Raw genomic sequence first — 16,856 nt, forward strand, 5'->3', positions numbered from 1 at the left:
TGCGTTGCTGGGGGTTTCCTTAATTGTCTGTAGGGAGAGCAGGTCCTGCCGTCAGTCTGCGAGTGTGGCTGGTTTATCCAGTTAACTTGAGAATAAATATTGGTTGGGGAACTTCTGATACCATTACTGGAAGAAGCTGTACAAGGCTGATTTAATTTTCCTTGAGCAAGATGATTTGGTTTCCATAAATCTTAGATCCTATGGCTTTGGGGATGCTTTTGCTATAGCTGGCCCCTTTGTTTTGTGTTTCCTAATCTTTATATTGAGTTGTAATCGTGGTGGCCTTTTCACTGAGGATCTTCTGATACTCTAGCAGTTGAATTAAAAACCAGACGCACTTAATGAAACTGGACTGTAGGTTTTGGTGGTGTTAGATTTTCTATTCTGTGTATTTAAAAGAGACTCTTTGGGCAATGCTCTCCCACAATAGAGTGGTGTCCATAGTCAGTAATTCAGGCTCTGCTGTGTTGGTGTGGTAACGTCTGTGTGCCAGAGTCCCTTTAGCTGTTGTTAGATGACTGTAAAGAGATTTTAATACCACCCCAGCAGCAGCTCTGCACCCCCCCAGGAGGAAGCACGTCCTTCCCTTTCCGAGGGAGGAGGTTGTGCTCGGCAGTGTTGCAAACCCACCACCAGTTTTAAGCTGAAATGTCCCGAGTTGCCAAGAGGAGGCGGTTCTGGCTCTTTGCATGGACCAGACCCGATTCCAGAGAGCCCTTGCCTGGGGAGAGATGCTGTAATTCATTTTGGTTCTGGCTTTTTTTCCCCCTTCTCAACTTGTTAATCATACGATGGACTATTTAAGCAGATTTACCTGGAAACTTCCCCAAAAGCTGACTGCTGGCACAGAGCCACGTGGCTCTGTGGTGGGCTGGGCCTGGCTGGGTGGCAGGTGCCCACCAAAGCCATGTTATCGCTCCCCCTCCTCGACTTGGCACAGGAGAGAATATAACGAGTGGCTTGCGGGCCAAGATAAGGACAGTTTAATAAAGCAAAGGAAAACAAGATTTTATTTTCTACTTCCCATCAGCAGGTGATGTCCAGCCACTTCCTGAGGTGTAGCAGCTGCTCTGGAAGACAAATAAGGAATAATGCTGCTGCCGCCTCCTCCTCCTCTCTCGGCTCTGAGTGGACGCTACGTGCTCTGGACCTTCCCTTTGGTCAGGTCAGGGCAGCTGCCCCAGCTCTGTCCCCTCCCCGGAGCTCAACGCTGTGCAGCACTACTCAGCAGTAGCCAAAATGGGTGTGTTACCAACACCTTTCTGGCTGCCAACACGCAGCACGGTGGGGGCTGCTGGGGGGGAATTAACTCAAATCTCCAGCTCTAAAAGCTCCTGGCAGGGGGCTGCATCCTGACCACCCAGCAAGGCTTCAGGAGACGCAGCAGGAGGGTTTCAGGAGCAGGTCTAGTACCTTTTGGTCCATGTAGCGGGTCTGTAACAAGACCTTGGGGTGGGGGGGGGCTGCTCCTGAGTCTTGCAGTGCTGTCCAGATCCAGAAGCCTCCCCATTTCACTGGGATGAAGCAGTCTGAGAGCATTTCAGGAGAAAGCAAAGGCACAATGAAGTTGTTTCTGGTTCTTAATGGCCCTTCTGAAGGCCTTTACCTCTGATCCGCTCCACGTGCTGGTCGCTCCACGTTCCTCCAGGCATGTGCTGTGATCCTCAACACCCGGCTGCTCCCCTGGGCGCAGACCGAAGATGTTAATCCCAGTCTTAATGGGCAAATCGTCACAGATGGTGGTTGTGAGCGGCGGAGGCCATGGACTGACCCTGTCAGGTACCTGTGAAGTGGGAGCCACGGGTGGGTGGGGCAAAGGTTTAAAATCTAAGCTCAGCTGTAAATTGTAAAGCCCCAGCAACCGTCTGAGTTCCTGAGATTACTTGCCCCAGTTGATACAGAAATTACTTGCCCCGCCTTAAGTTTTTCTTCTAGTTGCCCCAAGTGTTCTGAACTTCAATAATTTTTCTGGGTTTTCCCCAAATTTGTGTTGTTTGTTCCCTAATTTCCTCCCATATTCACCTGATTCTTCCCCAACTTGTCTTATTTTCCCCCAAAATAGTCACCCTCTGAAACAGCCCCCCTCAATACTCCCCCCCCCCCCCCCAAATACTCCCCCTGAAAAACTCCTGCCTGGAATACTCCTCCCTGAAATACTGACGTGAAATACTACACCCTGAAATAGTTCCCCCTGAATTACTCTCCAGAAATACTCCTCCCCCTGAAACACTCCCACCTGCAATACTCCCCCCCTCCTCCCCTGAAATTCTCCCCCCAAATTACTCCTCCCTCAAAACACCTGAAATTCTTCCCTCTGAAATGGTCCCCCTGAAATAATCCTCCTGAAACACTCCCCCAAAATACTCCTCTTGAATTACTCCCCCCTGAAATGCTACCTGAAATACTCCCTCCAAAATAGTACCCCCTGAAATACTCCTGAAACACTCCCCTGAAATACTCCAAAATCCCCCCCAAATACTGCCCCTTAAAATACTCCCGTGACACCATACCTTAAGACCCCCCAGTACTTATATTAAGAATTACTCTGCCTTTACTCGCCCCCCTTACTCTCCACTGTTTACTCGCACCCCGTTTACTCACACCCCCTTTACTTGCCCCGCTTTACTCACTCCCCCTTACTCGCCACTCTTTACTCACACCCCTTTTACTCTCCCCCCTTTACTTGCCCCCCTTTTGTCACCACCCTTTAATGGGGTGGGAGGCCAGAAAAAAGTGAAGGCCGAAATGTGATGGGAGGCCGCAGGGAAGTAGAGGTCAGAAAAAAGTGGAGGCTGAAGGGAAGTAGAGGCCGGAGGGCAAATATAGGCCAGAAAAAAGTAGATGCCAAAAAGGGGTGTGAGGTCTGAGGGGCATTAGAGTTTGAAAAGGGCTGGGAAGCCAAAAAGGGGTGGGAGGACATGGTGGAAGTAGAGATGGAGAAATCCCTGGAGAAAGAAGGAGGAGTCCTGCAGGCACACGGTGGAAGAAAACCAGGGTCAGGGAGCAAGACGGAGGAAGAGAGATAATGATGAGTGGGGAGTAGAGAGAACAGAGAGAGAGAAATCAAACGTGTGGGAAAAGGAAGGTGGGAAGGAGGCAGAGCAAGAGACGGGGGGGAGCCCTCGTCGGTTGTAGGATGTGGATCTTCCCCTGCTTGTTGGTCTTTTTTTCTCCTAAATTAGCCACAGGAACACAAAGTCTGTCATGCAAGTGAACAGTCACAGCCCAAAAGCCTCTCGTGTGGCTGCCTGTGCACAGGAGGGGTTGGAAATCGGCATTTCTACAAGCTTTTATTTTTAAGCCATCAGGTTTGAGTCATTTGAGTTTGTCTTCAGTTTGCCTGTGAACGAGCTAAAACCCTCCAGCTGCATGGGGGGCCCAGGCAGAGGCCTTTTCTCGTTTCACAGGTCTGAGATATCAGTTTTCAAAGGCAAAAATGCCATCAAACGCTCGTCCAGCTGTTAAGAGACCAAGCGCTACTCAAAGGTCCTTCACCCTGACGAACCCAGGTAAAGTCTCTGTGCCAGGTTCCCCTCTTGCAAGACGAGGATGACTCCAGAGGTGGTGAGGCTGAAGTCCTCAGGGCTGCAGCAGTGCCCTTCGCAGTTGTGTAGCCCCATACGTCATATCCGTGCAAATTTAAATGGGTGAAAGATGCAAGTCCCTGGGCATCTGTGTGTGTTCCTGCAACTTTCTCAATTCTTTCCCTTCTCCCCAGGGAAATGTTGACATTTGGGGAGTGCTGAAGCCGAACTACCAAGCACAAACCAACAACAGGAGACTCAGTGAAAAGTCTATTTGCTTCAGCTGGTATGAAGGAGAATTCACAGCAGCAACCCAAAAACTGTTCCTGCCCACATAAAGGTAACCTGGTGTTGAAAACAGAGGTATGAGGCCGTATTGGTGATTTTGGGGGGGTTAACACATCAGGCTGGGTAAAAGCTGCCTCCCAGTAATGACTTTCTTCCCCTGGTTAGTCTTAGCAAAGTCCAAACCCCTGACATCAGCAAGGATCGCGCTTTTCCTCATGCTGACAAAACGTAACCACAATTCCCCTCAAACTGGCCTGAGGAGAGCTGCTGGGGGGAGGCTGGTTTGTTTCTGGGTTTGGGGTTTTTTTTTTAAGCATTAAGAGAAATGCTCCCTCGGACTTCCTGATGCTCGGGGAGCTCTTTCTGGCTGGCAGAAAGTCAGGTGCCTCTCTGACGGGGACAGCCCCTGTCCTGGGGGTGTCAGTCCCAGGGCACTGGCTGCCACGAGGCGTCACTGCTGCGGGCAGTACACGTTCTGCTTATTCCTGACATCTTTTGTTTCCCGCTGAACAAAGTTTCTGCTTCCTATGGCACAAAATGTGCGCTTTGCTGCACTGAACTTAGCTGTCAACAGCTACTTCTGCTTGCATCTCTTCAGGTTGTGGTTTCTTGGGTGGAAATGAGGTTTTGTGTCTTTTTTTTTTTTTTTTTTATTCTTTGGTTCTGCATTACACATTGACACTTTATAAAATGCATGAAAATCTTACTTTCCTTAAGAGCCAAAGCTGAGGTTGTGCAACACTTCCATGAATTCCCTGATGCTCTGTTTAAATGGAAAAGAGAAACAGCCCGGGTTAGGAAACATACACCGAGCACTACAAGCCATGCAGTTGTGCAAGTCTGCTGGGGTAGCACCGCTGCCCGCCAGCTCCCAGAACTAAGCAGCAGGAAAAAGCAATCCCTGTAATGCTACACAAGTGGCACTGATGCATCCTGCAGTTTATACCAACGGTTTTCTCATCGTACGTTTAGAGCAGGGACCTCCGAAGGTGGAATCTTTTCTCTTGCCTTTCTTTGCTCACGTTGTCTGGTCAGGAAACTCTCTGAGGTTACTTCTGGCAGAGCTCAGTTTTCCTTGAGAGCTTTCCTGTCGCTTCTAAGTCACCTCACATCCTACGGGAAAAATTGAAGAATAATCCAAGTCTTGAACAGGCTTTAATCTTGCTCACTTTAGTCTTAAGTGCGACATTTTGAGGGCATAGAGTATTTTTCTGATGCAGCTGCATGTGATACCACATGTGGTTTATACGCTGTGTGCTGTGGAGAAAGCTCAAAACCTTTGGCTGAGAGAGATATTCTGTTATTCTAAGAAAATTCCTCGTGTTCTGCTGCTGAACCAGGTCTGCACCACACAAGAGGTCAGGATCTCGCAGTATAACTGCGTGTCCGCTCTTAAGCGCAATGAAACCCAGTGCAAGAAGCCGAATCCGTTGCCCGGTGAAGGCAACACGCGACATCCTCCGTCACCACCGCTCGTGAACAATTTTCTGTGTCCGCTTGGCAGCGGTGCCTCGGCAGGCAGCACAGCCAAGGACTTCAGTCACTTGCCAAGGTCTGGGGATGTGATCCAAGATGTCATTCAAAAAGGAAATCAGTTGTCTTGATTCTAAAAATGACCTGTGTTATCTGCCCTTCCAAAGGAGGGATTTTTCTTGCTTGGGTTCAGATCTGAAGACAGTACCTGAGCCCCGTCCCCAGCCATCAGACATGTAGGAAGGAAGGATCTTTGGGGTTTTTTTACTGGTCAGACTAAAAGATGTCCATACCAAGCTATTCATTTTTCTGATGTTTTCTTAAAACCTAGGTTCCCCCTAAATCCAGTCTAGCCAACCATGAAGCCCAAACCAGCCCATTTTGTTGCTCTTTACTCACTATTCCTTTCCTGAAGCGTTAGCTCTCAGATGAGCCTCCTCCTGCAGCAGCAGTCAGAGGGCTACAGCCGTCTTGGTCTGGATCGATGGATGGCAGCTGCTGCACATGCCAAGAACACTGCTGCGAGTACGGGCTCATGGCCATTATTTGCCTACAACAGTCAGGAATGGCAAGTGTATGTGTAAAAGTTATGAAACCTTTTTTTTTTTTTTTTTTTACCAGAATATTTTCTGCACACTGCTCTGTTCCCTCCTCCCTGGGCGGTACGGCTGCTGACCGTGGAGGGTTTGTGTGTGAGCACATGTATGTTTGGGTAGAAATGAATGGGGAGCAGACCCTGCTCTTGTCAGAAGAGAGTTTCTGCCACAGCAAGGAAAGGAGCAGCTGCCTGCTTCCTTACAGACACTGTTCTTCCATTATTGGGATTTATACAAAAAAAATGAGGTAGTGGAGGTAGGTCTGATACTTAAACATCCTTGATGAAGTCTTGAAGCTGGTGCACAGCTGTTAGGAAACTCCAGCACAATAATAAATAAGATCACATGGTTTAAAACAGCATAATTTTCGTTTTACTTGGGTCAAAGCTTGTTGCTATGACGCTGCAAGTATTTCAGTGTTTTGTGTTTTCAGGAAACCATGGAGACTGTCTTTATTCCCTGATTTCTTGTTCAGGTGATGATACTGTAGTAATTGTTTCTGTCTTTCTGTTGACCTCTGAAGTTGTCTGGGAACCTTAAAAACAAAAAAACCACAAAGTAAATGGAAGGGGTAACTCCTCTGAGAGACTGTGTGTCCTAGAGGAGCTGATACCAGTGTGCCCAAGCTCTCCTATGGGGGCTCTACTGGGTGGATTCTGCATATGATTCAATGCCACAAATACATTATCACCAGAAATATAGAGGCACGCCAGGCTGCTCATGATGGCTCGCCACTCAGGCTCTCAAGCAGCTGTCAATCCCAAGTCCTTGCTATGTTCTTTACATTTCAGTTGCACTAATTTTTAGTGCAATTCACGCGCTTTGTGTCTCTGGTGCGTTTATCTGCGTGAGGATTGGTTGGGTGGTGTTTTCCCCATTCTTAGAGGGGAGCAGACAAGCGGAGGAGGATTGCCTGGAGCCTCACAGCCGGCAGGTTAGTGTGGGACTCCTACTCAGCCTCCCAGATCACACTGTCTAGCTAGCTCTTGTTTTTGACTTTTAGTTTATCAATTTGGATTTTAAATGCACCCCCAGAGCTGTTACATACCAGATTGGACATTTTCAGAGGTAAATAGAGACTGAGGAGAAAAGAGATGAAAAGCAAGATGGTTATGAGTGCATGAGAACTCCCACAGGACATGTGATTGCATTTTAGCAGCTTGAAAATAGGCTTATGTGGGACAAGTCCTCCTTCTGCAGGCAGACTGTGGCACCTGGTTGTGGCAAAGCCGATCTCGTCAGTGATTGCTTCTTGTGTCCCTTTTTCATTCCTCCTTCAGGGTTTGTGTATGCCAGAGTTCTGGTAGGAGTAAACAGGCTGCCAGTGACTCTGGTTAGCAAACACACCTGCTACGGGTTGGTCTGCATTTTTGCTCAGGAAGACCAAGCGTGTGTGGCTTTGCTAGGGTGGGCCCAAAGGCAAACCACAACTATGTTTTGAGCATCCAGATTGCTATGTAAAGACACACTAATTAACACCAACTGACGTGGGCCAACAAAGGAATGTCTTCTCCTTCCTTGCTACCGCCTTATGCTATAGGAGCGTCTCTTGCGGCTGTTTTTCCTACTCCCATGTCTCTTCTGAGACAGCAGTTCAACCCGCCCAGGCTCCTCCAGCCCCACCACTGATCATGCCTTCACCTGCTGATCCTTTTGCAAAAATGCCAAGTGTAGGTGAGCAGGAAGGTGCTTTTTCCTGCTTGGTGCCGATGTGACACTGGCTGTGTGAGTACCTCTCATCTGTCATTCTTGCTGCCGGGCGGTGACTTTGGAGGCGTCTTGGTGGTGACTGTCCCTTTGACCCAGGTGTTCCTGCAGGTCTCTTGTATCTCTGCAGAGACCCCAGCTGACGTAAAGCTGCTTCAGTTTCTGTTCTTCGAGTTCTGGAACTGAATCCGGTTTTTCCGAAGGACAGCGTAATTGCTTTAAAAAAACAAAAAACCACTTTAAAAGATATTTATATGAGCAAACACCACACACTGACTCATGCTTGGGCAATAACTCTTGCTTCACCGTGGTCCTGTTGGGTGGCAGCAGCAATGAGCTGAGAAATGACTGTACCATCTGCACGGATCCTCGCCCTGCGAAGTGTTTGTTCCTCGCAGCCGGGATCCAAGGCTCCATCCCACCCAGCAGTGAGTCCTGCTGGCCTCTGCAAAGCTGGGTTTTCTCTGCTCTTTCTTGTTCCCGTGCGCTGACACCCAGCCCAGCTCAGCTCTTCGTGCAGCCCAGTCTACCCAAACACCTAAAAATCTGTGTTTTAAAGCCAGAACCGTTCTCAGCACACTAGTGAGAGGAATGACGTGTTTCAGGCCCTTTGGGGAGATGGTCAGTAGCCGATGGTGCCATTTGGTGGCTGCATTCGAGCTCAAGTGTGTGTGATGGAATGTGCGTGCTGCTCAGCCCTGCTGCCCCGGGGTTGAGGTGGGGGGGGTGTGTGTGTGTGGAGGGGTGTGCTGCCACTGGATGTCACTGTCGCTTTGTGGCACTCTGGGCACCGGGAGGACGGTGGGGGGTGGCGGTGGGTCCCTGCGCTGAACAGCCCAAGGGTGGTGGGATGGTACCACGGAGCCGGATGGATAGCACCTGCCCGTGCTGCGCATCCTTCTAGGCTAACCTGGGGAAAATAATTTTTGTGTTGCCCCTGGTCATGCTGTCTGGGTTTTCTTTTTTTTTTTAAAAAAAAGAAAACAACTTCCAGAGCCTCAGATAGCCTAGAAGACTTATTTCTTTACTGTCTGAGTCGTGGGGCTGATTTCTACAGCTCTCAGCAGTGTATGGGAGCCAGCGGATTGCAAAGGAAAACGATGGTGTGTTCTAGCTCGAAGCTGAGAAGTGGGTCTAGTCTGGTATTTTCAGTAAGTCTGAAAACAGAGTTGGGACCAGCGTTTAAATTCAAATGTGGCTGTGAGGTTTTCTAAATAATAATAATAAAAAAAACCTAAAAGTCCAAATGTGATGGAAGGGGACATAGATTCGTGGTTCTAAGATGACTGGTGAGCAAGGCTAGCGGATGGCAGCTCGCTAGCCTCTCTCCTTGTAACAAAACTCACAAAATTATCAAATTACGATGCTGACAATCTCCATCACTTACTAATTACATATTGATTCTGTATTTTTATGCTCACTCATCTAAATAACAAGGCATTTCCAAATAATCTATTTCTGTTGCGCCGAACACGCTGGTCCCCCCGCTAGATCCACAGCCTGTTGTTTATGCTCTAGCAGGGAGCTGACTGCTGTTCCCTTCCCACAAAGGGCAAAGATGCTTATTTTTCTCCCACTTGTCTTGCATAACAAAAGGCATTTGTCAACCATTACATAACGCAGAATTTGTCACTTCTTCTGTCGGCCTTTTCGGAGGCAGCCTGGTCCCCAGCGCGGCGCAGCCGGAGCCGGCAGGCTCTTGCTGGCTGCAGGTTGGTGCACGCTCCTCGGCACACGCCGGTGCATCCCCACAGCGCACGACGCAGCGTGACTAATGCTCATCACCCACCATTTGGGTTTTGCCTTTTTTTTTTTTTTATCCCCCTCCTTGGAAAGGAAGATGGGGAATTGTGTGTTTTGGTTGTGGTTTTTTATTTCGGGAGCAAGAGGATGGGAAGGTGTTTGGGGGGGTTCTTTGCTTTTTAATACTTGTTCCGAGGTGGCAATAGGGAGCTGCCCTCAGCCACGCGCCCTGCGGGAGCAGTGGGACTTGTCCTTAACCGAGGTCGTGTCCTGGGCTTGGCCGAGCCTCCGACAAGTGCTGGAAATGGAGCTCAATTCCCACAAGTTTAAGGGAGCAAGAACGCCTCTCCCTGCCTGCTTCCCGGAGCTGCCAGTTGCTTTTTTAATATCTCCCAATTAATCTCAGGTGTCTCATGCCAGCAACAGGAATTTGTGTTTGGGGTTTTTTTTCTTTACGATAGGTTTAATTTCCTTGTTTTTGGAATATCTTTTTAGAACCTTAAATATAAAGAAATGGTTTTGCTTCCCTGTAAGCTAAAAGCAAAAACTGTGTGGCCAGCTTCTCCCCTTCCCTCTAGCTGGAGGAGAGAGCTGTTTACCTGCGGCTGCAAACTTATTTATGGCCTTATCACTGCAGCTATCAGATGACCACAGCTCCCTTTTTAACACGAAGCAAGCAGTGCCTGGTAACCCAACAAGGTCTTGCCTGCTGCTGTTTTCTAATTTACTCGAAACACTTTCCTAGTTGACTCTTCTTTTTTTTTTTTTTAATTGTAGATCTGGTTTTAATTTCTTTGTAATAAATTTCTAAAAGTATGTGTTTCTTGTGGACCTTTGAACTTCCTGGTGTACTCAGCCTTTGCTCAGGAGATATGTTTATGGTTGGCTATGAGTGTGCTTAAATGGGTTAACCCTTTGGAGTCTGTGTTCTTGGAAAACTGTTCATTACAGATTCCCTGTGTAGCTGATGCTCAGGCACAGAAATGAGCTTTGGCAAGCACAGGCTTTATCTGAACTAGTTGCTTGTTTCAAAGTTTAACTTTTATATCATCAGATAAAACTACGGATCAAATTTGGGCTGTAAAGCACGACTGGAAACATGAGATCAGTGAAGAGCTCTGAAATTTGCTGTTTGCTTACCACAAGCTTATGCATTCGGTTGTTCTTGATGTACTTATACAGCTTCTGCAGCTGCTTTCCATCCATCGTTGAGAAGAGGGAGATGAACCGCCAGAACATCCTTGGGAAAAGAAAGACATGTGGATTGTGCATGTGAGTGCAAACTCCCTCCTCTTCCTTGTTCTGCTCCCCAGTTCTGGCTTGGTGAATGTAACCACTGACATACCCTTTGCCCAGCTTTTTTTCTCCCTCTGATCCCCCTCTTCTTTTTTTTTTTTCTTTTTTTTTTTTTTTTTCTTCCCAAAGCTTATAAACTTTTAAAGAAGTCATAGAATCACAGAACACCAGGTTGGAAGGGACCTGAAGGATTGTCTGGCCCAACCTTTCTTGGCAAAAGCACAGTCTAGACAAGCTGGCCCAGCACCCCGTCCAGCTGAATCTTAAAAGCGTCCAATGTTGGGCGATCCACCCCTTCCCCGGGGAGATTATTCCAATGGCTGATTGCTCTCATTGTGAAAAATTTCTCTTTCTCACAATATGGGAAAATATTCTCTTTGTCACGGTATGGGAAGGACTATCCATTAACTCAGATGGCCATGTAGGAGCCCCTTTCCTTGCAAAGGGATGTTGCTGATGGACAGCACATTGAAACTGGCCTTCTGCTGGGCAGGACTACTGCCACACGGCCTCTGCTAAAATTACCTGCAAAATCTGTGAGCAATCAGCAGTTTGAGCAAGCTATACACGTCTCCTGCTGACATCCAATCTCATTTCCAGTGGCTGGAACTGTAGGGCCAAAGTAGGGGTGTAAATGCCCCCTGGGAGCAGTAGGGTGGGAGCCCGTCACGCTGGGAGCCTCGCCGGTGCTGGGTAAGAGGAGACCCTTACTTCTGCCAGTGCTTGACTTCCGAGGCTCTGCAGTACTGCTGGAGAAACGTATCAATGCGGTCCCCAATTACGGTCAAACTTTCTTGCATGTATTTCAGTTTTTTCTCCCTGGGGAGGTGCTGGAGCAATTGCAGTTTCCTAAGTGACTTCTTAAAGGGTCTGAAAAGCTCCTTGCACTGTAAAGAAAAAGTGTAGGCATAGGTGTTCAGCACTGCAAATCCAGGTCTCAGGCATTCCTTTTCACTCAAACTGATTAAATAGCTGGCTGGGAAAGCACTGAAGGAGCGTTGTGTTTTGGTGAGCACTTCTGTGCTCCTGCACGTCCCAAGGTTGGTGACACCCCAGGCAAAGGTGATATGAAAAGGGAACTGAGGGATTTCCAAGACTGGGAATTCCTTTTTAACATTGTAGGGCGAAAGGTGTAAATTGCAGGCTACAAAAAAGTTGTTGCTCTGCAGGGAGGCAGAAAGGGAACCGTTTTACTGCTTTTCTCATGCTGCTTCTTCCTGTGGCTAAACCTGGGGTGTGTTGCAAACGTTTGTACGTGACACAGGAGCAAATGCTGCATCTGGATGCCTTCCCTTTTGTCCATCTTTTTTTTTTATGGTGATGTTATGTGCCCCGGGGCCACGACGGGGGCTGTGTGTGGTGATGCCATGACGTGGGAAGGTCGTGTCCCGGTGCGAGATGGAGCTCTGCGACCACGGTGTGAGTGATGCGGAGGAACCAAATCACTGTAGCCAGGGAGCACGTGGCATCATGTGAAATGATCATGTAGCAGTACATGTTTTGAAAAACTGAACAGTGTATGTGAAATGTGATTATTTTGTTGTTTGGGGGTTTTTTGTGGTTTGTTGGAGGGTTTTGTATTGTTTTGGGTTTTTTTTAAACTAAAAGTGTGATGTCCAGATGACTGGAACACAACAATGAGGTGAAAACTTTCAGACATGGAAGAAAGATACAGAACAAAGTGTCTTGTCCTGCTTTTTTGCTCCCTCTGCCAAACTCCTACTCCCTCTTTTTGCTCCCTCTTTCTCAAGAACCTGAGATGCCACTGACTTTTTCTACTGCTAAATTCTATTCAGTATCTTACAATTTTAAAGGTGTCTTGATCAAGGCTGTCTGCGCAGCAATTGAGCAGGGTCTTGCAGGGGGGAGCACTCTCACTGCCCGTTACAAAGGCCTCCTCCTTCGCTGCGTCAACCACGTCCTTCTCTGGGGTCTACAAATTGCCAAAGCCATAGGTTAGTCTTCCAGTTCGTGCAAATCTTGCATCCTCTCCTTAAAAAACCACCAAGGCCAAACCCTGTCCTAAGGCTCAGAAGTGTTTCTCTTCCTGCCAAATCATTTCAGATTGGGTTTTCAGAAGTGCTTAATGAAGCCAGATATTATAATTAAAAGTCTATAAGAATTAGGTGCCTACTTGAAGTCCCTTTTGGAAATCCTACCTCTACTAAATTACAAGGTAAACAGTGGCCACTTGTTCCTAATAGCGTTAATCAAATAGGGGCTGGCAGTCACCTGTGAAGTGGCAATAGGTGGTTACAATGGGCTCATTGTAATGCCACGCTGCTCCATCCACAGCTTTTGTTGATGGCAAAGGTACCATGGCTGACCTGCTGCAAAGCCAGATTGAAAACAAAACAAAATCCTCAGCCACTGAACTTGCACCTCCCTGATCCAGGGAGGAGGATGTTTTCTTTTGCAAAGGGCAATGGCTGTTTTCCCTGTGTCAAATTTCTGTAGGTAACTCCTCCACTCATCTTTTGGAAAGCAACACTTACATAACTGACTTAAACACCAGCTTATGTTGCCTTTTAAAACATGCTGAAGTGTGTAGGAAGAGAAGTCCTTTCCTCTCTGACATGTTCTGCTCCCTTGGAAGATTACTTCTCTGCAAATTTGATTCCAAACCACATTTCAGAGGTGAAATTGAAGCCAGACTCTGCTTTGCTCTCGCTACATGCCAGTCTCCCTGCCCATGCTCACCTGGCCGGCTGTGTCATCCCTGCTGCCATCCCTTGCCCTGGCTCCATCCACGTCATCCTTAAAGCCCATCTCTGCCATGGGACACAGACCCCCTCGCCTTTCCTGGGGCCTCACTTGTGCCAGGTGGGAAGGGAAAACTGCTGCTGAGCCGTGTTTGAATCAAAATGTGCCGGGGGTACCGAGGTGACCAGAGTGCCTGGACACCGTTTCCGAGTTCCACCAACCATGGAGACTGCTGGGGCCCTCCAGCCCCACAACACCATGGCCCGTGGGGGCAGAGTCACCTCTCTCCATCAGTTTTGCTGTTGATTTGTGGTTTTAAAGAAATAGGCAGAAAACCCTGGATCTTCCTCTTGCTGGCAGTGGTCAGGGTGTTCAGTGCTGGCAGTGGCTCCTGTGGGTGATGGGAGGGAAAGGTCTCTTTCTTGACTTTGTCTGCACCTGTGGGAGCTTGGTGGAGTCTGGGGCTCTTCACTGGTGCTGGGTTTGTGCCTGCAGTGAGTCCAGCACCTGTAACTGTGCATCAGTCTGGATTATTTTGGCCTCTGAAGGTGGTGCAAAGTACAGCTCTTTCTGAGTCACTGTGTGCCGCGTTGGCTATCTGTGAGTGTGGGTGTGCAGCTCCTGGTGTGAGCAATCACAATTTTCCTCTACGGGTGGTGCATCAGCAAGTTCAAGACAGGTCTTTCTCCCACTCTCCCACTGCACCTGCTGAGCTGTGCTGCAGGGAAGCGTCGGCCCCAGGGCAGGACCAGAGAGTCTGGCTCACACGGGGCCAGGGATGATCTCTGTAAGAGGTAGTCCCATTTGAGGGGGAACAGAAGTGCAACCAGGAAAAGGGACCTTGGGCTGCACCCTAGGTGCTTTTCAGGAGGCTGGTTGGAGTTGAGACCTCAATTCCCATCGCAGCATAATGGAAATTCAGGGTTATCTCCTTCACAGACAGTGGTGAAAGTCAACTGCAGCGAGATCTCTCTCTCCTGGGCAATGTCTCTTTTAAACCTCTCCTTTTTAGAAAGAATAAATTGCACTTGCCAGGAAGAAGTCTGGAAAGGCTTGCAGTTAAAGGGACTTTGTTTTGGAAATTTACTTCAAGGCAAAATGCTTTCACAAAGAAAAATGTGTTGGGCTCCCATCATGCCCTGACCAGTCAGACAAGTGCAATTGTTTTGTCCCTTGGACAATTAGTGTAATTGCTGCAGCTGTGATTCAGCTGTGCTCCTGTGCCAGGTTGCTTCTGGCACCGGGGGGAGTCCTGAGGGCCGTACCAAGGCTCCCCCCTCTCCCTGAGGTTTCCCCAGGCACGGTTGTGTGGAGCGACTGGCACTGCACTTGGCAAAAGTTCGGATGCTTTGAGTCAGGTGTTTCTCTGCGTGGCCGGCGATGCTGAGCACCCGCCGAGCCAATCGCCTGGTGCAGGGAGTAGCCTTGTAGTAGCCTTGGGAAGTACCTAGTGATGGGTCTTGAAACAGAGACAGGTTCTTGTGTTCAGGCTGTCTTAGGGAAGTTTGGCCTTTACCCATGGTTGAATTCAATGACACAAATCCATTAAGACAAGCCCTTCCCTTAAGATGTTTGTGGCATTTTCCCTCCTGTGTCTGCTTTCTGTCTACCCCCCATCTGAAATTTTGCTGTCAGCTCTCTGACGCAGAAGCCTTGCACAGGCTGGTGCTGAGCAGATGCAAAGACAATTCCCTTCTAATGCTTTGCAGTTAGGTTTGACCATCTGAGGTATGTTACAACTTGTTTCGCCTATACTAGGATTTTACAGTATGTTTTATGTTACTTAACACCAGGTAAGCTATGCAGAGTGAAGCAGTGGCCCAGGTAAGTTACCTATGCTAGCTGCAGCTTGATTTTTGTAAGGACTATGTTGGAGGTGACTTGGTTGAAGGGGATGTTGAAAATGCAGCTGGTTTCTCAGTGCCTGTTACCAGCTGCCCTCTTGCTGTGTTTGCTTCCTGCCGTCGTGACATCTGTCCCTAGTGTGGCAGGCAGCTCCTCTCCTTTTCACCTCCAGAGGTTTAAACCAACAAGTTGCCGGTTTATGCTCTCACCTCTCAAGGCAGGGTATTGAAGGGCAGTGTGTTCCTGGCTAACAGGAGCACAAGAGAAATGAAGCTTCTTCAGCACAAGCTTTCACACCCATTGGCATGTAGATTAAAAGCCTTTTAGGAGCTCTAAGGGACATAGGCCAGTTAGCGTAGGCATAACCCATATTTGCATGGCCATATCTGTCTCCTAGTAAGATTACAGATTCCACGGAGCATGTGACTACAACACGGAGAGGCTCTCTTGGCTTATTGTGTGTACACTTCACTGTTCCAGAGGATGGAGAAGACCTTGATTTCCCCTTGACTCCCAGACTTTGTTCTTCTAGCTTTTTGTGTACGCTGCACTCAGAGCTCAGCCAATGCTGGAGGTATAGATGGACTTCCCTGGCTTGTCTTCATCTGAGGATCTCGCTGTATTTAGGAGTTGCCTATTAACCTATTTGCAGTTGAGCAGTGATCTTAGTTGTCTTCTCTGTCATTACTTGGTACAGTACCAGAGCAGGAGACTGAGAATGAAAAATGGCTTTTTTCACCGTTGAATAATCTTCAAAGCTGTGCTCTGACCACTGAAGCTACAACCCTTCCCTGTCTCTTGAATTTTTTTTGGTAGCACTGAGTCAGATTTCAGTTTTTGTTCATCATGCAAGGTCTTGTGGATGAGCCCACTCCTGTGAGATCTGGCACGGGACATGCCTTCGAGTCCTCTGAAGTCTGTGGTCGTATCCCCCTCCCCCTGGCCCTCTGCAAGACATTACTTTTTACTTTGCAGCCTATCATGCTGGAAGACAGCATAACCCAGACCACATCTACGTAAATCTATTAGATTATATTGCCTCCTTAATGGCAGGAGGCCTTTGAAACAACATTCTAATTGGATGGGGAAAAGTCAGGAGTACAAACAGATTTTTGCACCTCATATTTCTCCCCGTGAAGGGAAGGGAGCCGAAGTGCCAGTCAAACACACTGTATTGTAACAGTGCACCTTAGGGAAAACTTTTTCTTTCCCCCTGACAGCTCTTTTGTGAACATTAATTTCTACTATTTGAGTGTCTTTGTCTTCCAGGAGCTGTGCAAGTGCAAACATTAACCAAGTTCTCTAGTACAGCAGCTATTGCAGTGCAAGAGTAGGCTCATAGCCAAAAAGGAAACAGTTGTGAAAATGCTCTGTTTATGCTGCTGTTTGTTATTTGCTGTTTTAGGCAGATTTAGCAATACCACGTGTGATGTGATGAGTCAGGTTGCATATAATACGTGCAGGCACTGATGCAATATTTATTTACTGGTAGGTCATGGGGAAGCAGAGCTGATAAACACAGATAAATATACAGGTATTTTACATTTTACTTAAACCAACTGCATGTACACGTGGTTTAGTTAAACAGAAACCAAACATTGTTGCCAGATGTATTGCATTGTAATACTTAATAGGAATTGTAATGGTTTTTAGTAACCTGTTCTTACCAGGAGGGTGGTGA

The 16,856-nt window shown here is 47.9% G+C and overlaps 1 protein-coding gene across 1 annotated transcript; it reads right to left on the minus strand.

Annotated features, from left to right (window-relative positions):
• Positions 1–7,624: 7,624 nt before the first annotated feature.
• CHCT1 (CHD1 helical C-terminal domain containing 1) lies at positions 7,625–13,396 on the minus strand. Its single transcript, XM_074890098.1, has 5 exons — positions 13,328–13,396; positions 12,432–12,560; positions 11,339–11,514; positions 10,472–10,571; positions 7,625–7,804 (listed from the first exon to the last, which is right to left on the minus strand). The coding sequence occupies exons 1-5, from the start codon at positions 13,394–13,396 to the stop codon at positions 7,625–7,627; spliced, it is 654 nt and encodes a 217-aa protein (XP_074746199.1).
• Between the last annotated feature and the right edge of the window lie 3,460 nt (positions 13,397–16,856).

Source organism: Strix uralensis, chromosome 20 (assembly GCF_047716275.1).
Source record: "Strix uralensis isolate ZFMK-TIS-50842 chromosome 20, bStrUra1, whole genome shotgun sequence".
NCBI lineage: Eukaryota > Metazoa > Chordata > Aves > Strigiformes > Strigidae > Strix > Strix uralensis.